The sequence below is a fragment of the Cheilinus undulatus genome, linkage group 2 (assembly GCF_018320785.1).
Source record: "Cheilinus undulatus linkage group 2, ASM1832078v1, whole genome shotgun sequence".
NCBI classification, from domain to species: Eukaryota; Metazoa; Chordata; class Actinopteri; order Labriformes; family Labridae; genus Cheilinus; species Cheilinus undulatus.
Genome location: NC_054866.1, coordinates 14785165 through 14812603, shown reverse-complemented (window position 1 = coordinate 14812603; position 27439 = coordinate 14785165). Strand labels below are relative to the sequence as shown.

The 27439-nt window shown below is 37.9% G+C and overlaps 2 protein-coding genes across 6 annotated transcripts in view; both read left to right on the top strand.

Moving 5' to 3' along the window:
- The first annotated feature begins 2477 nt into the window (after positions 1-2477).
- On the top strand, positions 2478-23332 carry psmd2 (proteasome 26S subunit ubiquitin receptor, non-ATPase 2). The gene is made up of 21 exons (XM_041809207.1): positions 2478-2656; positions 4954-5010; positions 5102-5266; positions 5951-6072; positions 6631-6855; positions 7023-7181; positions 7555-7699; positions 8874-8934; positions 9024-9170; positions 9338-9444; positions 11026-11153; positions 11358-11445; positions 11537-11699; positions 12027-12128; positions 13362-13513; positions 13611-13694; positions 14800-14968; positions 17882-17976; positions 18088-18214; positions 18335-18453; positions 22595-23332. Exons 1-21 carry the CDS (start codon positions 2534-2536, stop codon positions 22775-22777), a joined length of 2721 nt encoding a protein of 906 aa, XP_041665141.1. The 5' UTR covers positions 2478-2533; the 3' UTR covers positions 22778-23332.
- Positions 23333-25344: 2012 nt separating this feature from the next.
- LOC121518597 (eukaryotic translation initiation factor 4 gamma 1-like) overlaps positions 25345-27439 on the top strand; it is an 85171-nt gene continuing 83076 nt past the window's right edge. For 2 of the 5 annotated variants that reach the window (XM_041801036.1, XM_041801029.1), the window contains exon 1: positions 25346-25880. The gene's annotated coding sequence lies outside the window, so the exon portion shown is untranslated. Of the gene's footprint in view, positions 25982-27439 lie in introns of all 5 variants that reach the window. The other 3 variants (XM_041801010.1, XM_041801046.1, XM_041801021.1) reach the window with 3 other exon arrangements.

Here is a 27439-nt window from a genome sequence, read left to right as displayed (position 1 = left end):
AATTTATTAGTGTTATTGTAATGATAAGAAGTGGGACGCACTCATGTACTATTGCTGCTTTAATAACGTTTACATTAAATATAATGTAAAGTATTGCTTTACTGAAGGCAATACAGACATACACTATATGGACAGAAGTATTTGGACGCCTGACCATTACACCAACAGAGACTGCAATGACACTGTATTCAAAAACATGTACTTTCACGGAATTGGGCTCTATTTTGAAGCTATAACAGCCTCCACTCTTCTTTGAAGGCTTTCCACAAGATTTTGGAGTATTTTTGTGGGAAATGTGCCCATTCATTCTGTGGAGCATTTATGAGGTCAGACACTGATGGTGATGAGACGAGAGACCTGGCTCAAATTCTCCATTCCAGTTCATCCCAAAGGTGCTTCTTAGGGTTTAGGTCACACAAAACTCATCAAGCCTTGTCTTTATGGTCATTGCTTTGTGTTCTTGGGCACAGTTATGTTGGAATAGAAAAGGCCCTTCCACAAATTGTTGCCACGAAGTTGGAAGCATAGTATTGTTCAGTATCAAGATTGCCCTTCACTGGAGATAAATGGCCTAGCCCAAACCATGAAAAACAGCCGCATACTATTAGCCCTCTTCCACCAATCTTCACAGTTGGCACAGTGCAGTCAGGCAGGTAATGTTCTCCCAGCATCCACCAAACCCAGACTCACCCATCTGACTGCCAAACAGAGAAGCGTGATTTGCCACTCCACAGAACACATTTCCACTGCTCCACACTCCAGCTCAGTGGAGAAAGTCGGTGCTTGGTATTGGACACGTTGATGTGAGGCTTGCATGCAGCTGCTCGGCCATGGAAATTCGTGAAGCTCTTGCTGCACAGTATTTGAATGCCGGTGGAACTAATGTAAAATATATTAAGTCTTTAGCTGTGGAATCAGCAGAGCGTTGATGACTAGCAGTTGTTGACCTCGCTCTGTGATTTTACGTGGTCTTCTGAGCAAAGGTGCTGTTGTTCCTAAATACTTCAACTTCCCAGATGTATAGCTTACAGCTGACCGGGAATATCCAGCAGGGGTGAAATTTCACTCACCATCTTATTGCAAAAGTGGCATCGATCACAATACTAAGCCCTTCAGAACAACCCATTTTGTTTCAGAAATGTTTGCTAATGAGACTGCATGGCTAGGTGCTTGATATGATTCACTTATAGCAACAGATCTGGTTGAAAGACCTGAATTCAATAAAAAAAACAGGTGTGGCCGAATTCTTTTGTCCATAAAAGGTTTTTCTTCAATGCTTAACCTCGTCATGGTTTTAACAATTATATGCACAATGAAAAGATATGGATTTGAATGTACAACCGTGCAGCACTAACATCAGTCCCTTCTTAGTTTCCATGATGAAAACACAGCTAACTTGTTGTCAGAGTTTTTACTATCAAAGATTTGTTTTTAGACAGTCTTTGTCTACAGCTCCCTGATTCTGTCCTGCTATCCGCGCTTCGGATAAATGCAGTCACACTATCCCTGCTTTCAAATCTGTTGTGTGTGTTGTGCAAATCTTTGACGACAAAACATTTTTTTTCTGTCTTGATTTCCCTTTTTATATATGAAAAAAAAACGCTTATAATGCATCTCAAAGTTCATTTACTATCATTTCCAAGTAAATTTGCTGTATCTTAATTATTTTTGGACAGTTTAACTAGACCCTTCAAAAAAAACCTGTATTAAAGCAGTTATTAACTTCAGTTAAAATGAGACCTGAATAAATAACTGAAAAGTCCAACAGAGCATTAAGTACCTGCGTGTTATTTTCAGACAAGTTACAGCGTCTTTTTTATTATGACAAAATAAATAAAATGCTGGAAAAGTGTATCAAAAAACACTGAACAATAGGTTGTTTTATTTTACATCCAATGGGATATTGTTAGATACATTCCCAGACCTGTAGCAACTCCAGTTTTGATTTTCTAAGAAGAATTTTTCTATTAAAAGGGCCTTTGAAGTGGTTTAGCAGACATTTAAAAATAATAATAATAATGATAATAATAAGTCAACGTGTTTTCTCTGTAATGTCAGAATATTTTTAGGGACCTCTGTTGATTTTTAGGCAAGCTTTCTGTAGAGGTTTTTTTTATTATTAATAACGTGAAATTGCCAGGCCTTGATGATGACCAAACGAACATTTTTCGTCATAGCTTTAGTCGAGGAAATTGACACTGAGTTGTGATCCATTTCTCTGATTTTGAGTCTAATCGAGAAATATATTGACATTGATTGACACAAAAAAGTGACGATGTGTTCTTGAATAAATTGCTCAAAAATTCGTTGACTCAATGGTCATCTTATTTTTTCTACTCTGCCGTGAAGATGTTTTTAATGCTAAATATTTGACGGAACCTATACTTTTCGTGCTGTGCGGTTCAAGTCAGTGCACCAACGATAGGGGCAGTATAAAGATACGTCAACACATTTTTCACACCAAAGAAGAAGTGCGCTCACAGTAGTCCTCCTCAGTTCCGTTTGTTAGCCGACTGTTCATACAACCGCAACCATGGAGGAGGCGAAAAACAAAGAGAAAAAGCAGCCCGAAAAGACTGATGAGAAGGAGAAGGAAAAAGAAAAGGGGCAGCAGCCCTCGGGGAAAGATAAGGATAAGAAAGAAGAGCAAGAATTGGTACGTTTCTTCTTATTCCGATGTATGCTAACTAACAGTACAGGAGCCATAGGTGTTATTTTGCCTTAGTCACTGCCGCTGTGACAACATGAGAGAGCAGGCCGAAAACTCTGCCATTCAACATAAGAGTACTGACAGACACCAAGGCTTTCTGTAAACATGTATTACAGTCATCAACTCCACTTTGATGTTTTACAGCCTTTAAACCCATAACATTAACTGCACCCGTTAGCTATCTGTAGCTTAGCCAGCCGGTAGGCTAACGTTAGCTTTCCGTGCAGTGTGTGCTGTCATTAACGTTAGCATCTCCCTCTCCAGTGTTAGCATAGTCCGCTAGCTGGGTTAACATTGGGAAACATGACAAAGCATCTAATGTGGAGCCCAATAAACTAACCAGCCCCTTAAATTAATTATGTGTTCATAAAGTAACTCGTATACATTTAGTTGATTCCGCTGTTCATTTAATAAGTGGTCGTCTGTTTCATGATGTTATACAAGGGGTCACTGGACAGAATATTATGTTTAGCTTCTTATCCATATCTTCATGAGAAGTTAAAGCTGTCCTGTCTATCATTTATGTTGTAATTGAAAATGCATTGTGGGTCAAAGTGCCGTCATAACAAAATGAATTTAAAGTAGTCAAATTACAGCAAAGTAATCTATTGCTTTAAGTTTAAAAGTGCGACAAGTAAAAGGTCAAGTGGCGTTAAAACAATCAAAGGGTGAAGTCTACAAGTGTCACAATATTCGATTTTTTATTTTAAAACAATACCATTAAAAATCATACAGTATTGATATCTCTTAAGATGCCTTGTCAAAATAAGAAGTCCTAGGCTCCTAATTAAGGGTAATAAATTGTTTTTAATTATCAAAAGTGAAAATAGCTTAAACTTATAGCAAGCAAACTTCTTAATTGGAGTTATTACTGTATTGTAATATGGCCAATTTTGTGCAATTTAGGTAGTGTGCAGGACTTTCCCTTATAGATTCATTACAGGGAGGCACAATATTATCAGCAAAATTTCAGTTTTGGCAGATATAAGTTCATTAGAAGATAGGAAAATTTCTGCTGATACAGCCAACATATCAGAAGTAAATACCATGCCTTTATCGGTTGTATGTATAAATAAGTTAATAGAGATCTAAGCAGGACAAACAGAGCTCTATCAGTATGCAAAGTAGTTGGCTGACTACACAACTAGTAATATGAAAGTGCAGGATTATTGAAGTGGTAGCTGGAGTTTCCCACCATTCTAACAAATATATTTTTTTCTAGAAGTTTTGATCATTACGTATTGTTGTATTTATTCATATCTTGCTGATATGCATGCTATTCTTGCTGCCCATGTTTTTAATAAATGCTAAACAGCATCAATACTTACAGTCATGCACTACCCAGTTTAAGATAATCACATCTATTTAGTGAAATCATTTGTACTTTGGGGTTAAGTGCAAGCCTTATTTCTAAAAGGATGGGATGGGTTGTAAAATGTGAATGAAAACAGGATACAGCTGTTTGCAAATCCTTTTCCACTGGGTTGACCTTAGGTGGAAAAGTGTGCAGTAGGCCATGTTTCAAATTGTTTTTGATATGGCCGTCGCCAAAAAGACCATCCAGATTGTTATCAACACAAATTTCAAAAGACAGATACAGGTTTTAGAGCATCATCCAGACATATGTACATCCAGACAACGTATTTTCAGGGTTACCCCTGCTTTTTCAGCAAGACAATACCAAGCCGCATTCTGCACATGTTACAGCAGTATGGCTTCACAGTTAAAGAATGTGAGAACTAGACTGTCCTCCAGACTTGTCTCCCATATAAAATTAATGGGGCATTATGTAGGGCAAAATACAACTGTCCAAACTTTTTTGGAATTTCATACAAGGATTAGGCTAAATGTAGAATGTGTGCGTATTTAGAAAATTAGCTTGAACATGGAATATCTTGTCTTAATAGTGTATTCATCAGAATATGGGCAGAAAAGGATTTGCAAATCAATTTATTATGATTATATTCACTTTTTACTCAACGTCCAAACTTAAAAATAAATATGGTTTCTATGATTTACTTGACTGCCTGGAAGAATCAGAATCAGGTCAGCAATGACAGCTTTCAAAGCCAAGTTTATAAGGATGCATTCTTACTGAAATAACTGTATCACTACAAGTTTCACATTATCAGCTATATTCTTCCCTCTCTGCTTTGAGGCAAACTGCTAAGATCTTTGTGCTTTTACCAAATAGTCTTTGATAGGTAAAGCATACCATGTACTCTTCTTTCACCACTTTGCAGTCAGAGGAAGACAAGCAGTTACAAGAGGATCTGGAAATGATGGTGGAGAGATTGAGTGTAAGTAAAGCATCTATTTTTTATTTTTTTAAGTGGGTCTCTGAGTGAAGTAGCAAAGATAGAAACTAATACACATTCTTCCAATCATCAGGAAAAGAACACAGCTTTGTACCGTCCTGCACTGGAAGAGCTGCGCAGACAAATTCGCTCCTCAACCACCTCCATGACCTCGGTACCCAAACCCCTTAAATTCCTGCGCCCACACTATGGGAAGCTCAAAGAGATCTATGATGGGATGGCGCCTGGAGAGAACAAGGTAGGGCTCTCTTCAGCAAATCACCTGATCTTTGATCTGTTAATAACCAAGTTTTTTATGTGCTTGTTTGGCTTTGATTTTTATCATAAATTGATATTTTTTTATTATTCACCAAATATATCTCTAAAAATGATGTAATAGGAAAATGTCAATCTTCTGAAAGGTTTGTCATGGATTCACTCAATATCTGGTCTGGGCGTCTTTTACAAATAAGTGCATCAATGCGGTGTGGCATGAATGCAGTCAACCTGTGGCACTGCTAAGGTGGTATGAAGCCTGTATTGCTTTGATAGCAGCCTTTGACTTGTTTGTATGATTGGCTTTGCTGTCTCTTTTTCCTCTTGGCAGTACTCCATAGATTCTCTATGAGCTTAAGGTCAGACCAGTTAGCTGGACAGTTAAGCACAGTAGTACCATGGTCAGCAAACCACTTACGAGTTGTTTTGACAGGTGCCAAGTCTTGCCTGAAAGGGAAATCAGTATCTCTCAAAGATCTGATACACCCCTTTTTCTGAAACAAGACTTAAAAAAAGGATAGACATTCTCACTTGACTCACTGACTTTATTATGAAAATGCTTGTAAATGTTCATGTGAATAATCTGAGAATATGATGACTAATTGCTATACTTTCGGTCTCGACTGAAAATGTGAATTTCAACCTTTGGCTGGTGTGTTTGTTGCAGCGTTTCTGTGCTGATGTGGTGTCAGTGCTGGCCATGACCATGAGCAGTGAGAGGGAGTGTCTGAAGTACCGTCTGCTCGGCTCCCAGGAGGAGCTGGCCTCCTGGGGACATGAATACGTCAGGTAAGACGCAAGTCTGCATCCTCTGCTGAAATGTGAACGTTTCTATGGTAGCTGTAGAAGCTGCATATGATGACGTTGCTTTCTTTTGAAAGTTTGTCATTTCCATAACAAGATACTGCTTTTTTCCAAAGATGGGGAAAAGTTTAGATAAAGACAGTTAAACTTGGGATTAAGACAGAAGATACAGCATTATATTTTTAGCTATTTGCCGAGGGGATGAAAGAAGTCTTTGAGAGATGCAATGAACAATAGCAGCACTGAAGCTTGAATTTGACATTATCTCAATTTAGCTACATTGATTGAAACAGTGACTTCTTGGATTTTCTCTTATAACAAAGAAAAAGTCTTCAGCAGACATATTATGTATAGAACATTTCATAAAGATTACTTTATGAATAAGATAACCTAGTTTGATTTTTAATATTTTATATACATCTTCAAAATAAAAGGCAGGTAATAGAGCATTTTCTGTTTTAAACCTTATTTTAAGATCTCTGTATGCTCAGACAGTGTCAGCTGCTTACTCCATTTTTTGGACTAATCTGATTCTTTTTACAGACATCTAGCTGGTGAGGTGGCGAAAGAGTGGCAGGAGGTTGAGGAGAGTGACAAGGCACAACAGGAGACATTGCTGAAACTTGTGAAGGAGATTGTCCCCTACAACATGGCCCACAATGCCGAGCATGAGGCGTGTGACCTGCTGATGGAGATTGAGAGGCTGGACATGCTGGAGGACTACATTGATGAAAACGCCTATGGCAAAGTCTGCCTGTACCTCACAAGGTATCTTTAAGTTTTTCACCTAGTGCAACCCCCCCCCCCCCCCCCCCAAAAAAAAGAGCCATATTCTTTATGTTGTGCGCACTATAAAAATTGAGTCAATGATGCATCACTTTCTAAAACATGATTTATTTTATTTTATATTCTCTTTTTCTGCTTCACTTCTCCAGCTGTGTGAGTTACGTTCCTGAGCCGGAGAATTCAGCACTGCTGCGATGTGCCCTTAACATCTTTAGGAAGTTCACCCGTTACCCAGAGGCCCTGCGCCTAGCCTTAATGCTCAATGATGTAGAGCTGGTAGAAAATATCTTCACATCCTGCAAAGACATGTGAGCAATAAAATGGATGTTTTTAGAGCATACAAGTTAATCCAAAAAAGTTTCAAGTTAAGTTTTGGAAGATACCCGACTGATTTGAATAACTTGGAGAATTTTCTCATCATCATCTAATCTTTGTAATACTTTATACAAAAAAGATCTGTGGATTATGTACCTCAACTTTGGCACTGGAAGTGCTAATAAATTATATAAATTACATTTTTTAAGACTTGAACTAATCTACAGTAAGTCTGAAATTAGATATTAAAAGACTTGTGTGTCACAGTTTCGACCCTGTTCATATATGTTTATCTCTACTGTGTAGATGTGCATAGTTTATAAAAAAATAAATCAATCTTTTTTTTTTTTTTTTTTTTTTTTGCAGAGTTATCCAGAAGCAGATGGCCTTCATGCTAGGTCGTCATGGCATGTTTCTGGAGCTCAATGAGGATGTAGAAGACTATGAAGACCTGACAGAGATCATGTCCAATGTGCAGCTCAACAGTAACTTTCTGGCCCTGGCTAGAGAGGTAAGATGAGATAATCAGTTTGATACTCATTGTCAGTGCAGGCCATTTGCTTAGATAAAGGTTATTTACCATACCTTTAAAATATTACATGTCCAGGTTTTTGATGTTAAAAAGAAAATATTTATCATTATTGATCAAACTAGTTGTAGACTAGATTTTGCTGAAAATTGTGTACTGTAAAGCAGGTACAGGCACTTGATAAATGCAGTTAAACTTAACAAATAGAACACTAACTTGTTGATTTAAAGCCTCAATTTTCTAAAAGTCATGGTGAAATCTCAGATCACACTGTGTGACAGAATCACTTAAAATGCACAACCAACTCAGATGGATTATGTGCTCATAATGTATGGTCAGATTGTGGTGGAAGATTTGAGGGTTCAAACTGTTTGAATTAAACTGGGACTTCTGCAGATACAAATCCAAATCAGATCCAGTGTGTTCATATGTACAGCCCAAACTCAAACATTTTGTCTTTCTCCCTTGCACCAGTATACACACTCACAAGCTTATCTAACCAGCATTGAAATCATAGCATTTGTTTTTCTTTTCCTGTCAATGTTTTTTATGCATATTCCGTGTTCATAGTATTACTAGACAAACCTGACAATAAAAAAGTCCAAAATCAAACATGCCAGGAATGTATCCAGCTAATCAGGAGCAGCTGTACCCCACCCCCCCCCCACCCCACCCCCCCACCCCCCCACCCCCACCCCCACGAGCAATTGGACTGGTTGTACATGTATGTTTGTACAACTCAAAAACCGGGTCTAAAACAGCCTAAAATCACACAGTGTATGCCTAGCTTAATATACTGATAAAGAATATTGCAATAATTCTTTTAGATGATAGAAATTATTGGGGAATTTCCGCCCTGTCTGTCACTTCAAAAATCAGGATAAAATCACAAATTAGTCACTTACAGCTCCTTCACTAATAGTGCAGAGACTTGTGAACATGAAGGCATTTTATCCAGAAGGAAAAATAATGGGAAATTGTCCAGAAATAGCAATTTCTGTGTTTAATTCATTATAAAAGACATTGAACACAAAACTGGAGGAATGATAATTAAGGACTCTTAGAATAAGGTGGAGGATTGTCCCCTTAATCTCACTGTCATCATCATGACAACTCAGGTTTTTCTTCTATAAACAGCAGTTTTTATCCCCTCTAGTTGGACATCATGGAACCCAAAGTCCCAGATGACATCTACAAAACACATCTGGAAAACAACAGTGAGTCCCAATCTTTATTTTTTTGAACCATACAAAAATAAACTCTGTGTTCTGCTTTTTCGTTAACTTGCATGACCTCTGTGTAACAGGGTTTGGAGGCAGCGGATCGCAGGTGGACTCTGCTCGCATGAACTTGGCATCTTCCTTTGTTAACGGCTTTGTCAACGCAGCCTTTGGACAGGACAAGCTGCTCACAGATGATGGCAACAAATGGCTGTACAAGAACAAGGACCATGGTAAAAAGAAAAGACAAGAAATACAAATGGAATAGTAATGCTTAGTTATAATCTGTAGGGTTTATGATCAAAACACATACATTACTAAAGTTTATTTTTGTTGTGTTTGTAATACAGTGAATTTCATGTGATTCCTTGGTGACTAAAGATGAAATTAATGTCCTCAGGTATGTTAAGCGCTGCTGCCTCCCTTGGTATGATCCTGCTGTGGGACGTGGATGGCGGTCTGACTCAGATCGACAAATATCTTTATTCTTCTGAAGACTATATCAAGGTAAATATTGGGCTGTAGCATATGGAAACATCTTCATAATTTAAAATCACCCTGAAATAATTAAGTTTTAAATTTACAACTGATTGCTGCTTCATGGTACATACCGTTCATATCATCACTTTAAAATGATCACAAATCATATCAACCATGACAGGATTCCCTCCATCGACCAGTTAGTTGTCAGTTTAATGTGGAAGAACAGCAGATAAAGGATAGATGTCGGCACATAATGTCATCAATCAATCAATCAATCAAATTTATTTTAAAGCACATTTAAAACAGCAACAGCTGACCAAAGTGCTGTACAAGACAGGGAGTCACACAGAAAAGTCAGGGTGCACATACGTTAAAAACTATAAACAGTGACGCAAATTATTACAATAACGAAACAAATGAAAAATAAAATAAAATGAAATAGAATAGAAAATAGGATTATGAGGAAGATAATAATAATAATAATAATAATAATAATAATAATAATAATAATAAATTGTTGGAGCTATGTTAAATATTACCACCAGGTCACTGGTCACTGAAGAGAGGCAAAGACTGGGGTGATATGGTCCCTTTTATGAGAGCCAGTGAGAAGCCTTGCTGCTGCATTTTGTACCATTTGCAGCCTGGAGAGGGATGTCTGGCTGATTCCAGAATACAGAGAGTTACAATAATCCAGCCGTGACGAAATGAAGGCATGTATAATTTTTTCTAAATCATTAAAAGAGAGAATCGGTTTCAATTTGGCTATTGTTCTTAACTGAAAGAAACTGGTTTTTACCACAGATTTTACTTGGCTTTCAAATGTGAATGCAGAGTCCAATATCACTCCAAGATTCTTAGCCTGAGGCTTGATGAAGGTGGAAAAATTTCCTAAGCTGCCAGAGACCTGTTTGACAGAGGGGGGGGGGGGGGGGGGGCAAAGACAATGACCTGAGTTTTGCTTTCATTCATGTGTAAAAAATTTTCAGCCATCCAGCATTTGATGTCATCAAGACACTGTATGAGTGTATTGAAGTCTGACTGGTTGTTTGATTTTATGGGAAGATAGAGTTGTGTATCATCAGCGTAACAGTGGTATGAAATATTGGGCTTTTCTATAACTTTACCTAATGGGCGCATGTAGATGGAGACGAGAATGGGGCCTAGGATGGAGCCTTGAGGCACCCCACATGACAGGTTGGCTATTGATGAAATAGAATTTCCTATGTTGACAGTGAATGATCTGTGTTGTAAGTAGGAGATGTGGGTTCATTTTGAAAATGAACAAAAATAAAGATGTCCAAAGTCACAGATAGGACATGGGAGAGTAATGAATCTCTGTCATATGTCGAGGGGACAAGTGGAAGAATTGTGCAGTGATAGTGGTATAACACAAGCAGAGCAATTGCACAGCAACACTAGCGTAATAATTAGATCACTTTATTTGGCATCCATGTAAACAGGAAATAAACTGGAATCTCCAATCAGACTGATGTTATTTGTATTGAGGTATATTGCACATGTAAACATAGTTAATGAAAATGAGTGCTTTTAAATTATCTGCCTTGTTTTTTCAAACCTATGTCATCATCTCTCCCTATTAAGTCTGGTGCCCTCCTGGCCTGTGGCATTGTCAACTCAGGTGTGAGGAACGAATGCGACCCAGCCCTCGCCCTGCTCTCTGACTATGTCCTTCACAACAGCAATATCATGAGGATAGGAGCCATCTTTGGGTAAGGAGAATGTTCACATGAAATAAAATCTACATTAGACGAAATGAACAGGGATATTTTATCCAGGATCTAGCACCTTATTACTTGTATTTCTTTATAATTATTATGATTCAGTGCTCTGTTAATCTTGAGTCTCTCTGCTTAGAACCAGTAATGCGTATTACTTTGATGGTATACTGTAGCTGCTTTTGTTCTGGTTTTCAGATTGGGTCTTGCCTATGCCGGCTCCAACAGAGAAGATGTCCTTTCGCTCCTTCTACCTGTAATGGGAGACTCTAAATCCAGCATGGAGGTACAGATATGTGTTTCTATTTTAAGGGATCATGAAAATGTACATTTATTCAACCTAACAAAATTTAAATGTGTGTTGGTTTGATCTCTAGGTGGTGGGAGTGACAGCACTGGCATGTGGTATGATTGCAGTAGGGTCTTGTAACGGTGACGTGACCTCCACCATCGTCCAGACCATCATGGAGAAGAATGAGCAGGAGCTGAAGGACTCATATGCCCGCTGGCTGCCTTTAGGCCTGGGACTCAACCACCTTGGTGAGCATGGGCTGCTACAGGCAGATAAGTTTTTTCAGATGTGGAAAGAGAATATGAGAGTCAACATAAGCTGTTAGACTTCTGTAACAAAGAAATATTTTGATCAGAGTGTGTGAGATTTTAAAAGTAGTCTGTATGGAGGATTCTGGTTAGTTCTAGGGGGTTTTGGTGCCCCTTCCAATTACTGTGACTTTTTTTTCTTTGTAAAACCACTAAAGAAGAAAAGTTGTATTTTGGTGATAGAATTTTTAAACATTGCACATTATTTTCTCTTTCTTCTGACATCTAGAGCTTTAATGGTCACATTATGTGTTTGACTGTCTATAGGTAAAGGAGAGGCTATTGAGACGACCCTGGCAGCTCTTCAGGTTGTACCTGAACCTTTCCGCAGCTTTGCCAACACACTAGTGGATATCTGTGCATATGCAGGTCAGTCCTGTTCTTCTGTGTCTCTAAAAAGTTTTCAGAGGTGGGCAGAGTTGATCAAAAATTTAATTTTGTTAATAGCTAATCAATAAAGGAAGATGATAACTTTGATTACAGTTCATTCATTGATTTTTTTTTTTCAGAATTAGCTGAAGTTCACATTAACTTGAACACTGAAACCTTTTTAGAATATGATGGTCATCAATGACTTTTGTGCTCATTACTATTATTCTTTTTTAAAAAGCTGTATAGAAGTATTATGCCATACATTGCTAGAGAGTTATGATTCTTTTGATTTTGATTATTTTAAGAATCAACCACACGGCAGCCACAGTCTACTCATTTGTATGACCATACACAAGCAAAAACCATATAAAGTCATTTTATATTGACCTCATTGACCTTTAATTTCAAGCTCTGCTGTTCTCTACTGGCCATAATATTACAACTAAAATGGTCCTGCTGCATCAGGAAGAGTCCCTATGATCCAAATCCAGTGAAAGACCCAATTCCAAACACATTCAAGTAGGCCAAGCAGCCCGTTGCAGTTAAAGCACTGGGGGCATTTTGGCTGGTTGTTAAATAAGCTCTCTAAAGCAGTAGTTTTCAGGTCATCTATCCTCGGGATATTCCATCACCTCCTTGATGAGAAATCAACCCAAAAGTTTGAAATTTTTTGACCACTTAAATTTATATAATTGAAAATGTTGCAGTTTGGACCTTAAATGGAGCAAAAAGTGAGGCAGGATCAAAACAAGTATATTTAAAATGCACATCATTGTAATAGTACATGAGACTCTTGATTATATTGACTATGGTCCGTCCTACATGCAAGAGCAGGGTTTGGATCCTTTTTCTGTCTCTGGTAAACAAAAAGATTGTGACTAAACCCAGTGTTTGAAATGACCCCAGTGGAAACATAATTTAACCAAAGCTTAGGTTTTAATTCTAATTTTTTTGAATTAGCATAAATAAAAACATTATGGCGATACATTTTGAAGTAGTGCAGCTGTTTGATAAGTTATTTATATATAAATCCAAAAGGGCCCTAAAAATTGTGGAATCCTTTTTTGTAAGCTTGTACAGATTTCTTGGTTGAATTCATTTTGACACACTGCCCTCTGCATTCAGTACAAAATCTAAACCAAGATATTGTATCGTATAAAAAGTATATTTTTGCAGTTGAGTTTGCTGGTATAATTCCTGAAACTTTACTGAAATCTTTCTCAATCTCAGGCTCTGGTAATGTGCTAAAGGTGCAGCAGCTTCTCCACATCTGCAGTGAGCACTATGAAGCAAAGGAGAAGGACAAAGAAGATGACAAGGACAAGAAGGATAAGAAAGATAAAGATAAGAAGGAGAGTGCTGCTGACATGGGCTCCCACCAGGTAAAGACTACTACCCAAGGTTATCCTTCAGACAACAATTTTTGCAATTTTTTCTTTGCATGCATTTGCCTAACTTCATTTTGATTTCCCCTCTCAGGGTGTTGCTGTTCTTGGCATTGCCCTTATTGCCATGGGAGAGGAGATCGGCTCTGAAATGGCGCTGCGAACATTTGGACATCTGGTCAGTTGCATTTCTTGTTTTCTGTTCTTGTTTACTTCAGCATTTTAATCCAGGCTTACCATTGGGGAAAAATAGCCAGCTCAGGTGGTGCTGAGCTATGCCCCTTTATATAAATGCATGAAACTATGTTAAATGCTCCTTTAGATGACATATGTTTATGTGTTATTAACTTTGTTTGAGAAAAAAATATGGTTTATTATATGGTAATTGAATACAATACGCAGATAAATCTAGCGTCTTGACTGCATCTTTGATTGGTGAAAAACGCACTGTTGAGCACAATTTAGCTATCAGCTGCTACTACTGAAATTATAGGTTCGGGACCATAGTCTGCCTCCGGATCAGCCAGTATAAAAATTCCATTGCAGTAGCTGAGTTTCAGTGTGTAGAGGGCTGTTGCTATGAATATTTCTAATACAATGTTTAGAATTAAATAGTTTGTTCAAATGTTAAGATTTTGACCCTACTCATATCAAATACTTATACATGTAAAGAGTTTGCCACAGATGAACAATACTACCAAATACCCAGGAATATAGGTTTTCATATGATAAAACTGTTCATGGAGTTTAGCTATTCTTTAAGTGATTAGTCTGTTTGGCTGACAGCTGGAGCTTGTGGAGACCTGTTTGAATACTTTTTTGTTCTTCCATCTTGACACCAGCTCTTTGTTTCTGTGTCTTTGATTTATTTCTCATTGTTTCTCCCTCAATGTCCCTTCACAAAGAAACTCTTTTTTCTTTTTATCTTTAGTGAACATTGCTTTTATATTTTTAGACCTTCACCATCAGTCCCTTTTTTCTTCCTTTGATCCAAATTTCACTTTTCCTGCTTTTGATCCTTCTGAGCATTTTCTTTCTTGCTTTACTCTGTTAAAATCAGTTTTTTGAAGCTCTTTTCTGACCCATGATGATGTACTTAATAATTTAAACTAAGATCATAGCAAAAAATGTTAGTTTTTTTGACATGTACCACCAGCATCATCTTGAATGTGCCATCTTTAGTATGCACTTAAAATGATGAAAGCTAGATTGTCATTCCTCACTTACCAGTGTGTTGCAGTGCTGTGTCTTGAACTGTTTTTTTTCTGTGTTCCTGTCTCCAGCTGCGTTACGGTGAACCCACTCTGAGGCGAGCAGTGCCCCTTGCCCTGGCTCTCATTTCCGTGTCCAACCCTCGTCTAAACATCTTGGACACCCTAAGCAAGTTTTCACACGATGCTGACCCCGAGGTGTCCCACAACTCCATCTTTGCCATGGGCATGGTGGGCAGTGGTGAGTTAAAATGAGGAACGATTGCATTAAGTGTCTGTCAACATTTAAGTAAAATAAAGGTTTTATTTCAGATAATGGGACTGGAATCTGTGAAAATACTAGATCCACTTTATAAATGTTGTCTCCATTTTTTGATAATAGGGTTCAAAGCATAGTTTCTTTTTTATAAATGTCATTGCTGTCCATCAGCATGTTATTGGTATTTCTGTCCACTAGAGGACACTTGAAAATAGCCTGCCAGTAAACATTTAAATCAGCCACATATGAAAGATTTATTTTTGAGTAATAATAAAGTTTATCCTTAAGCTCCTTGTGGTTGTACAGGCAAGCTTTTTTAACAGCTAGCCCTTTTGTATTTATGTAAAAAATCATTGTCAAAATGGGCTTTTTGATGAAGTTCATGACTTCTATGTTTCCAACTTTTTTCATCTACATTATTTTACTTCACTGGGTCAAAGGGTTGGTCCTGTTTTCCTTATTGATGTGCCTCCAAGAGAGACCCAAACTGCAATAAATGGGAACCCTTTCACTGGGGTTCTACAACAATAATAAGTATAATGGTGGCAATAATGAAAGATGATTTTAACAACATTGGCAATTTCAGTTGTAGTAATGGTAAGATGGCAACATTGACTCCTACAGTAGATTGCGAAAAATAATAATAGTACAATATAACATTAAGAGTTTATATTATCACTGTGGTGGAAATTGTTGATAGTGAATATTGCAATTAGAGTTGCAAGATATTGGATTTTTGCCAATATCCATTATGATGGTATTGACAAATTAATTGTAGCTGGTACCAATATCATTATGAATATAGCAATGTAGTTCATCCCCAACACTCCAGTCCTCCAAAAACTCTTTAAAGTGCAATGATGAACCAAGTTGATCTTTGACCTGTGTCCCATTTTGCTCATGTTGTGTCCCCACTCCCTCTCATTCTGTGGCTATCCACTATCCTGTCTGTTCCAAATTAAAGCAAAAAGGCCCCAAAATAAATCATGAAATTTAGGGAATGAGGATGAAGGAAAAAAAAGACTTCAGCTGACAAAGGTCTGCTGGTTCTGCCTAAAACTCAATTAACTAATCATATATCTGGTCAGTATTTACAGCTGATACAGGACTGTAGTTTGCACAATATATCGGTTGCAGCAAAATTTTTCCTGTCTGCAAATACAGAGATTTCACTCTTTAATCAAGTATCTGCTTATACTCCCAATAATATTTTCCCCAATAGCAATAATAATTTAAGTCATAATTATGCTGTAATTGAAGCCCACTCCCAAAGCCTTAGCCCTGTGTTCATTATCCCAGGATTGATACTGATTGAAAATTAGTCATCAAGAATATAAGAGGCACGGATCAAGCAAAGCAAAATAGGAAAACTGCAAAATAATTATGATTATAGAAGGTATACTGTAATACTGCATTTATATCCCATTTGTTATTCTTTTATAAGCTTATTTGTACCTTTTTTGCAATGATGTGATTCTATGAATGGGTTGATATAAACAGTGTTGTGAGTTTGTTATTGGGATAAAGAAGATATTGTTGCATGTTTGGGTCCAGAAGTTTTTGTTTACCACCTGCAGCAGATATAATTTTCCTGGTCATTTATTCCTCTTTTTCACTTTTTGTAAACTTTTGTCTTAAAATGAAGGGAACAGGAAACAGTAAAAATTAAAAAAATCACATTCAGTCTTAAAACCAAACTGCCATTAAGCATGGCTTATTTCCTTTGTTCTGGTAGTCTAATTAAAGTTATATTTAGATTTTTTATGACTCGTGCCCGTTTAAAAAGAGCGGATGTTACATCAACAGCAGACTGGCTGAGTCGACTTTGAGGAGAAGATCTCTGCAGCAAATTTGTACCACCATCTTCATTCCAGTTATAACCAGAACAGACACAACAGCATATAGTGTTTCTGTTTCCTCTGTCAGACTGGCCATTAATTGAAGGGGTTTTCATTAAACCAAAGCCACACATAGAAATAATGAAATAAGACACATTAACACAGAATCCAATATTTGAATAATGTAACTATTTAAATTAAAGGCACCATATGTAGAATTTTTGTTCTGTAATTTCAAAATGAATTTCAAAATGACTAATATGTTGTTAAGTTGAGCACTTGCATTACCTAAAATACCTGAAACATCTTAAAGCCAGAAAAATTCTGATTTAATATGGTTGTAGCAAAAGGTATTGCTGTAGTAGCCCCGTGACGATACACATTATGACTGATGTTGATAGACTGCTACGTAAGGAAACTGGAACTGCTACTGGAAGCTGACGTTCCATGCTGTAGCTTGTTCTTGTTTTGTGCTGCTTACTTGTAATATTCATGATCATTCTCTGCCCTTTGGCTGTATGTTGAGTCACTGCAGCTCCCTCTGTATAATTTGTAACTCAACTCCCTCCAACCCTGACCCATGTAATGGTGCTGCCCTGCTAGACATTTCAATGCTGCATAGAGTCCATAGACTACAGTTAGAGATGCACTGCTCAGCTTTTTTTAATGTGAAATTCATCCACAAAATATAAAAAGGAGTTTTATGTTTCATAAATTTGCTGCATGAAGTGCAGTCTTTATTTTAGAAAAAATGTGTAGTTTTTTAAAGTAAGCAGCAGAGATGGTTGAAGCTGAGCAGTAGATTGTGAACCCCCTGGTGACAGATTTGACCTGCTGTCCTTTAATCCATTACACCAATTTTACTAACAGCTATAAAGCTAATGTAATCATTTTGACTTGTCTGTAGTAATCATCACTAAAAAATAACATGTCGACCTTAAAGTTGTGCCATATTTATCATTCTGAATGATGATGCGCAATTTAGCCTCCTCTGGGAGAGCCTTGGTGTGAATTTTCTCAACATATTTAACAGCCTCCTGTTTTTCCATTTCCTCAGGCACAAACAACGCCCGTCTGGCTGCCATGCTGCGGCAGCTGGCCCAGTATCACGCCAAAGACCCCAACAATCTCTTTATGGTCAGACTGGCTCAGGTGGGTGGCAACATAAGAGACACTTTGTACCAAACATGAGTGAACTTAAGGAAAGTGTGCTGTGTGTGTGCAAGAGCCACCTTTAACCATGTGCTGTTTGTGCCTCCGCAGGGTCTGACTCACCTGGGCAAAGGCACACTGACACTCTGTCCCTACCATAGCGACAGACAGCTGATGAGTCAGGTCGCAGTGGCTGGACTTCTCACTGTGCTTGTTTCCTTCCTTGACGTCAAGAACAGTCAGTCCATTTCCCTCCTGCTGCTACACACATACTTAAGATACTCCTTTTCTGTTTTCTAGATATCTATATGTCTGTCCTATAATAATTCTCCCCTGGTGTTCACTGCCTGCGTTACAGTAATCCTGGGGAAGTCTCACTACATTCTCTATGGCCTGGTCGCAGCCATGCAGCCTCGTATGTTGGTCACCTTCGATGAGGAGCTGCGACCGCTGCCCGTGTCTGTCAGAGTGGGCCAGGTGAGGCTAAAAAGAAAGAATGTGATAAACTGAATAGGGGTTGTACTTTGGGGGGATATCAGAGGGTAAGCCAGGTCTGTAAGCCTAGTTAGTTTTCCATGCCATGAAACTGGCACTCTTTAAACCTGTTAAATCATCTTGTTACCTGCCTCTAAACCTATTCCCTGGTCAGGACAAGGTTATGTTCATAATTAAAGCTTAAAGTAACTTTGAAGTGTTGTAATTTTTATTAATCATTACCAGGTAATTTTCTCAAAGGGCATTATATAGGGCTTTTCCACTACGAGTTTTGGCTGCGCCAAGCCAAACCAAGCCATGCTGATTTGCTTTTCCATCACCAGTTTGGCTGTGCCAAGCTGCGCTAGCAAAAGTTTGACCCTTTCCCCTGCTGATAGACAAATGAATCTTAGACTTTAAAAAAATAAAAATCTGTCTATGTTCTAAAACATTTAGCCCATGACAGAGTCAGTCTTTAATTTATTAACAGGCACTAGTAAGGCATGCAGTTCTTATTGTCAATCTAAAAATATGATTGTGTTCATTTTCTGCTATCTAGGGACCCATAAATCAATAATCAGAAGACTGTTTTTCAAATTATATGCAGGGAAACTCTCTCAGAAAGAGAGAGAGAGGGAGAGAGAAAGAGAATGTGAAAAGAGCGGCGTGCAGTGCTGTGTGTCTACGGTTTGAGTTTTGATTTAAAACGATGTAAAGTCAATCAGATCAGACTGTTTAGAGAGATCGAGGGGGGCTCAGAACTCTGCGTCATCAGCTGTAGACGCACCCACAAACGGGTAGCTCGGTTGTGATGGAAAAGTAAATCCCCTGCTGCACTGGGCTGCCGTGCTAAGCCAAACCAAGTAGAGCGGAGCCGCACCACGTAATGGAAAAGCCCTGTTTAGAGAGATCTTCTTTTTAAGGAATATGCTTATGGAAACTCCTGAAATTGCAACATTACATTTGTATTGCCACAGTTACAAATAGTCACATCATGGAGCCCCCCTCATTGTTTGTTTTTCACAAATTTAATTTCAGCAGATCACTACAACAGTCAAACAACAAGGGCACAGCATAATAGTTTGGACACAATACCCTGAAAAGCCCAATTAACATTGCTGCTTTTACAAGAAAAAAGATAATGTAATTGATTCTTTTTGAGGTATGATCCAGTGACTGTGTGGCTAACATGAATAACTGAATTAATCTGACTTGGATTTTGGTTGGTTTTTGGCTGTCGGCCAAGATGGTGCAACATTTTAGTTGCGCAGTCTGACATGGTGCCGCCATGAATGACCAAAAAAAAAAAAAAACAAGAGTTTGAGCCGGACTTACGTCACCTCCTAAAGCTTATCAGAGTCGAGATGAGGGGCCAAATGCTAGCAAGCAAGCTAGTGCAAAGTAAAGTGAAAAAGTAAAAAGAAAGTGTGTGCAATCTTGATCAAGTCAAGTTAGATTTTTGCATGTCAGAACCATTTTAATTTTTGCATGTCAGAACCGTTTTAATTTAAATACCTGCACTCATGAAAACTCATGTAAATTGGAGGATTGCTTTCACAGATCAAATAAAGAAAATGGTTTGTTTGCTCTCATGCTAAAAAACAAAATGTGAAGATCAAACCCAGTCATTTCTGACCATTAAATCTCATCATTGAGTCGCCTAACACTTCACTGAGTGAAGATGTCATGCATCGATGTGGTGTCACAGTAGGCTGGAGTCATTGCAGTCACAGGCAGTGAGTAGCAGAAAGCAAGTACTTACGACAGGAATCAGTAGAAAGTAAGCAGTTAACAGCTTAATTTAAGCTGGGAAGTACAGTTTCAGTATTTATATCTTTATGAAGATCACACAGGCAGTATAGGTCCTCTGCTGAATTAATATGTTTGTGGAAATGTCTGGTGTTGTAAAATTGCATTTTTAAGCCACTGGACAAACTGGTTGCATTGCATCACCAAGCTTTCATGCATTCAGTCAGTGATGAGTATAGTCTGATCCTTTGCCATTCTCCCTGTTGTTTTTATATAATCTTTAATCTTATATAATCTTTATATAATCTCGTTTGTTTCAAGGAAAAATCTATATGTTTAACTTCATCATATTATGAAGTAATAGTTTTAGGATTTGATATCACAGATTTGATAATATTCAATTAAAATTACTTTATAATGAGACATTTCAACAAATTTGCTATGAAGTGGAGCTGTTCTACTTAATAACAGTTCCTGTTTTCACCAACAAAAAATTGAAGTTATCTGCGTGTTTTAATCACATCAGAAGTAAATGAGAAGCAGTAACATTTTAATAGGGTTATAAATCAAGCAATCTAATATGAAATGAATTCCCTGTGTAAATTTAACTCTCTGCTGTGTGGCAAACACAGTGATCTTTTTACTGCCGTCAGCTAAGGCAGAAAGATCACTGAAAAAAGGAGAAACAGCTGGGCCCTTACAGCCTGACTATGAAGTTTATTTAGTTTCACATCCATCAGTGATCAAACTGGGCTACAAGCTCTGCTTTGTGTACTTTCTGGCTTTGAAATCAGGAATATAGAATTGTCAGGAAACCCAATTCTGGCCACATGTTAATGTCCATTGTCTACTCTGTCTCTAGCTGTTACCTCTGTTGATTCCAAATGTCATTACATTAATCTAATGTTTTGACTGTTTTATTCCCGTTTTCCTTGTTTCCCGTAGAGTAGGCAGCTTTGTTTTAAGGTTGCTATGACATCCGGTCGAAGTAAGAGGGTTGATCTGGTGAAAAAAGTGACGTCAGTGTTTGCCCTCTATAGAAAATAAGACAGCATGAAGAAAAAAATAACTTACATTGGACCATATAATCAACACTTCATTACTTCACTACTTAACAAGTTATATCTTGTAGTTGTGGCTTAGGTTGCCAGGAAACTAATAAATGTTGTTGTCAAAGATGCTGTAAAACCAGTGCTTCCAGTTTTTTGCTGTGAAGTTTTGTTTAGATGAACTAGAAAATATTTCCACGCATCAGTTTTACTGAGTGGGACCAGCAGTTGTCCCTTTAGTTTTATGTTAGACCGGAATCTCCTATCACAGGAAAGAACTAGAACTACTGCTTGTTGGTTGAATCTCTCCGTAAGATACAGTACAGTTGTTGGGCAGTGGAAAGCACAGAGGGTCAAAATGGTGATGGTATCTAAAAGCTACAATGCAGTAAAAGGTCCCTGTGACCTAACAATATGTAAGGTTCCGATGACCTTTGACCTCAAAGATCCAACCCCCACCCCTTCTTTGGCAAAGTGGAGGTTTGTGCCAGATTTGACATAAATCCTTCAATCAATGCATTGGAATGCTGTGCTGAAAGATCCAAGGTCAGAGTGACTGTTCCTCCTTCAGTCAGAGGGGACATTTGTGCTAAGTATGAAGAAACCCCTGAAAGTCTTCTTAAAGTATTAGATTTGCAAAAAAGGATGACCATGGGGCCAAAGTGCATGAGGCCAAGTGACTTTGACCTTCAAAATGCAGTCACTTTTATCTTGAGTCAAAGTGTATATTTTTCTACAGTTTGAAGAAAATTCCTCTAAGTTTCTTGAGATACCACATTTCCCAACAAGGGATAAGCATGAGATGTTATGGCCCTTGACCCATTATCTCCAAAATCAGTTTATCCTGGAGTCAGGGTGGATATTTTTCCAAATTTTGAAGAAAATCCCTCAAGCTTTTTTGAGGTGTTGCATTCACAAACATGGGATGATCATGAGGATATATGACCTTTGACCCATATCCTTTAAAATCCAACCCCTACTTTCTTGAGTCAGAGTGGCAAATGTGCAAAGTTTGAAGAAAATCCTTCAAAACATTTTTGAGATACCTCAAGCAAGGGGAGATACTGACTTGAAATAAACTCCACCTTTGACTCATGACCTGTTCAATCAAATAACTTTGTACTTAGATCAGAGTGGACATCTGTGCAGTTTGAGGAAGCACCCCTTTAAAGCATTCTTAAAATTTTTAGTGGCCTATACCAGCGGAAAATATAACAGCCCTGGCTGTTGCAACGCAGAAGCATAAAAACATGCCTATTTCTTGTATTTTTTTTATTTCTGGCACTCTTACGTTCAGGAGAAATAGATGTTCTAACCTCACTTTGCCTGTTTCATTTGACTTTCAGGCAGTGGATGTCGTGGGTCAAGCAGGAAAGCCAAAGGCCATCACAGGTTTCCAGACTCACACCACACCAGTGCTGCTGGCTCATGGAGAAAGAGCTGAACTTGCCACAGAGGAGTACCTCCCCGTCACCCCCATATTGGAGGGCTTTGTGATCCTCCGCAAGAATCCCAACTATGAAACCTAGACTGCCCTTCTCCCATTCTCACTGGCCTCTCTCTCTGTTTGTAAAGGTAGCCCACCATGGCTGTTGGCAGTTGTTATGTTTAGTTGTTTATTGCATGGATGGGACGAGTAAGACAGGCCTGTCCTCCTCCTTCGCTGTGTCCTCTCACTGTCATCCATGGCCCAGCCCCAGCAGTCATTAAAAATGGATGATGGGGTCTGGATAATTGGACTGGGATAACACCGAGAGGGTAAAACTGGGACCTCATCCACTTAAAATAGATGGTTTTGGTGCTGATCTACCCCTCTAAAATGTACCAAAACAGCTGTTTAACTGACCTGGGGCCAGTTCAAAAGTGGGATCTTAAGATCAACTTGTTTCATCAGTATATGATACAACTGCTCAGTCCACATCAGTGCTCCAAATTTACCCTTCGACTACTTACACCCTCAGCCATCTTTTGTAATTAGAGCATTTAAAACTATGTATTCCTTACCACTTTTTCTTCTGTTTTTTGTTTTGGTTTTTGTTACAGTACTGTAAAAGGTGGAATCAAAAATAAAAAACTGAAATCCACGTGTTGGAAATGTAATGACTGTGTGCTCTGGTTTGTAATGGCTGTTCTCTTAACTTTAACAAATGTTAAAGGCTTTTTCATTCAAATTAAGGAGTTGTGCTGAGTCATTTTCAGACAGGTCTCTAGACACCTACAAGCGCCCCCTAGGGGACATAAAAGTCATGGGAAACATGTCAACTTGTGGAGGTAGTATGCAGATTTGTGTAGCAGTCAGCTACATGGAACAGAAGCTACAACACTTGTCAGAAAACAGGCTTAAACTAAGCTGTTGATGGAATTGCTTTAATATTTTAGGGCAAAATAATTTGTTCACTGTTTATCTTTTGTATTCCTTACAGATCTATACACTTACCAGCCACTTCATTGGTTATACCTGTTCATCCACTCATAAATGCAATACATCAATTTCAGTGTTTCACACTGAGAGAACACTGGATCAGTCACATACCTATAGTTTCTGATGACATAAGTTCAATTCCCTTCCAGTGCAATAAAAATATACTATTAACCCCTTAAAGCCTGTTGTATCATATTGTACTTTAATGATACCTCTATCTAATCAATATGATCATAATTATTTTAAGTAGAACTTCTTAATACAATCTGATAAATGATAAAAATGCCCTCAAGTGGATTATCAGTTACAAAAACACCAAATGTATCAAATGAGATACAAAAAAATGTGTATGTTAAATTTTATGGAAATTTAGATTTTTTGGGATTACAGTAGAAAGTGAAATAAACATTTCTGTTCCAAAAGATTAGAATTTTCTGGCTATAATTTGTGTTTTCAGGCTTTAATGGGTTAAAAGTTTTGCAGAAAATACAGGGACCTTGGCTTTATTTTGGGTAACGAATTGTAAAATGATGGTGCACTTTTTCATAACAACAATAAAATAAGAGATAAAAAAATAATTTCTCAGAAAAAGACCAAATATCTTTGGAAGTACAGAAGAATATTAGGGCGAAGCAGGAGAGAGAAATAATGACAGGAGATAGAGGTTTTTTTCTTTTTCACATTTCCAGAAAAAAAAAAAAAAAAAAAAAAATATATATATATATATATATATATATATAAAAATGTAGATGTAAAACTTGGGGAATAATGGACAAGAAAAAGGACAAGATGTCAAGAAAAAATGCTGAAAATAAAGTTATGTTGAAGAAAAAGTCTGAATTGTGTTTCAACAACATTCCTTAGATCGCAAATTACTCTTGATATTTGGATTTTCCCCCCGAATATTTCAACTTCATTCTTAAGATTGTATACCAACACTATTATACTCCATAGTTTTTACATTTAAGGGTGACTTTTAGGGCTTGGCATAGGAAAGAGAACAATGGGAAGATGAGAATTTTTTTTGTATCATGCATTTAATACAGACAAGTGACAAAAAACAAAATGTCAAGAAAATAGTAAAAATCATAAGAGTAACGTTGAAATACCAGCTCAGAGTTGACTTTATTTTCTTCATTCAGATTTTTTCAACATTTTCCTCCAACATTTTCATTTCCCCTTATGTTCAAACTTTGTATTAAAAGTTTTGACTTTTAATTTTCAACATTATGACTGCCTCCTCTAATTTTATTTCAACATTTCAACTTCCTTAAAAAAAATATATATTTCTCAAGATCAAAATATTTGAACAAACATTTCAACTCCTACAACCTTGAACTCTTTTTTTTTTTTTTTTTTTTTTTTTTTTTTTTTGACATTTCTGTGCTTTTCTGGGCATACTGAAAATATCTGTGCTTCACCTGCTGTGTATCATTCATACATGTAAAAATACAAAATAAAAGAGAAAATAAGTGTTTGTGTTTGTTTTATTTCCATTCAGGCCTGCCCACTGAATCGGCTGGACCCCTGTTTGTGCTTAGCTGAAGTCTGACATTGCTTTCCAAATGGTTATCTTCAATGTGCTCATTCACATTGTTAACATTACCAGAAGTAAGAAAACGGGTTTCATTTTGACCAATACTGTACAGCATAGATACATACATCATTCATTTTATTATAAAATATGGTAATCACAGCTTAACTTCACTATGGACCGGGATTTTCCTGATCTCCATGGACCCCCCCTCCATTTGGCTGGGCCCCGAAACTATCCTTTGTCCCCTCTTATGGCCGGCCTGGTTTCCATTTACATGAATAATATTCTATATCTTTAGAAATATGATCGTATTTACAAAACAAGACATTTTTTGGTAGTTTATTGTTATAATGAATTACAAATTGATGCTCTTTACGTGTTCTCAATCTTGATACTGGCTCTTTTATATTGTGGCAGAAATCTGCTTTGATTGAATATAAATAGAACAAGTATTACAGTGTTTGAGATACTTCACGGCAAAACAAACATCCACCTAAAATACAAATAATTTCTGTATTATTCTCTGCTCAGTAAATATTAAACAGTGCTTTCAACTGAAAAAAAAATATTACTGGGAAAGTTTCACGTGATGGGATTTTGCCGGAATTACCTTGCTACCGGCTTCCGGGAAGATTTTCCGTCCGTCCGGCTCTGCGGACTCAAGGAGAGAAAGGTAACGGCCACGGTCCTCAGCTAAATTATCCTTTAAAATGTTTCACAATTTCATATACGTGTTCAGCCGACATTGAAAGGAGAGTCTGGAGAGATATTCAGGTGTGGGTTTCGCCGTTTAGTCTTAAGATAAACCTAGCTGTGGTGACTTTCTTCAGTGCTTACTGCTGTCTGGTGTTCCTGCTGTGTTTTCAGGGATTAGCTAGCTAGCTGGTTGCTAGCACTCCATGCTAATGCGACGTGGGTGTTCTTTCTTCACTTAAGCTAGTCTAGTTAGCAAGCAAACATTTCGATAGACAGTCGTGATAACTTATAAAATCGGTGTCTTTAAGAAACGTATCACACTTTTAAGTATTAATGCTGTAACACAATCGACTAGCATACTGTCGCAGCACAATGTTGTTGTTTTTGCCGGTAAACGTAATGTACGTTGCTAACTGCCCAACCGTTTTGCTAGCTAGCTTCTCAACAGGCTACATAGGTAGCAGTAGGTTAAATCATTCAAGTTATGTCGAAGTCGTGTTTCCCCCCCCGGTGTCATCCTTCTTACAGAAAGCAGCGAGACGTGTGTTATCATATATACGTCCCTTGCTGTTTATAAAGACATGTTTTGACAGCTGTGGTTGTAGATAACATGCAGTTTACGTGATACCAGAAACCATGTGATTGCCATGTTACGTTGATGCCAGGAATCTGAACCCATTTTTGTTTGGTGGTAAAGCTAATCATGTAGGTATATAGGTCTGTTTATAGCAGTGCGCCTGTCCATGCAGAAGTACCTCTCTGTTGACCAGACATGTTGTCAGACACGAAGTGGGAATAGCATGCAGGAAGGAATTAATCTAAACAGGAGATAAAGGACGAGGCGAGGACTGATTTGACAAGACATTTGTTTTTATTAAGAGCCCGTGACACCTACCACCTTGGGTCTTATTGAGTTGTTTGACACCTGACGGGTCGCTGTGCCTTCAGGTTAGGCCACTGTAATGAAAGCAATGCTTAGAAAATATGGGAATTCCTTGTATTACCAAATATCCAGCATGACATGCACTTCATCAGTGTAAACGTGGGTCTGTGCTGCATCAATGTTAACGTGGGTCAGTGCTGCACCAGTGTAGGTTGTCGCAGTGGGGATGCTGGTGTGAAACTGGGCTGAAATAAAACGGAGGTGTCTGACTCATTGTAGATAGTTTAAGGACTCAATGCCGTCACGACATCATTGACAACACTGCTGCTGTCGTAAGTCTCGTTTACTAAAGCTTGTAAGCAGTCATCGAAGGATTATGACTTGATTGATAAGCTTTAATAAACGAAAGTAACAGCTAATAACTAATAGCAGCCTCCTTAGCTTAACAAGCAAGCATTGCCATTCATTTACTCGACCACTACTGAAAAGTTAAAACGTCTTGTTATGTATGTCTTACGCTTTTGAAAATACATATGATTGTCATCAGTGATATCTTTTGAGGCGTGGCTGACGTGAAGCCGGCAGCCGGTGTGCGTCGCGCCAATAGCACGAGATACCACGTGGTTAACCAGATTAGGCCTAGGAAAGTTAGC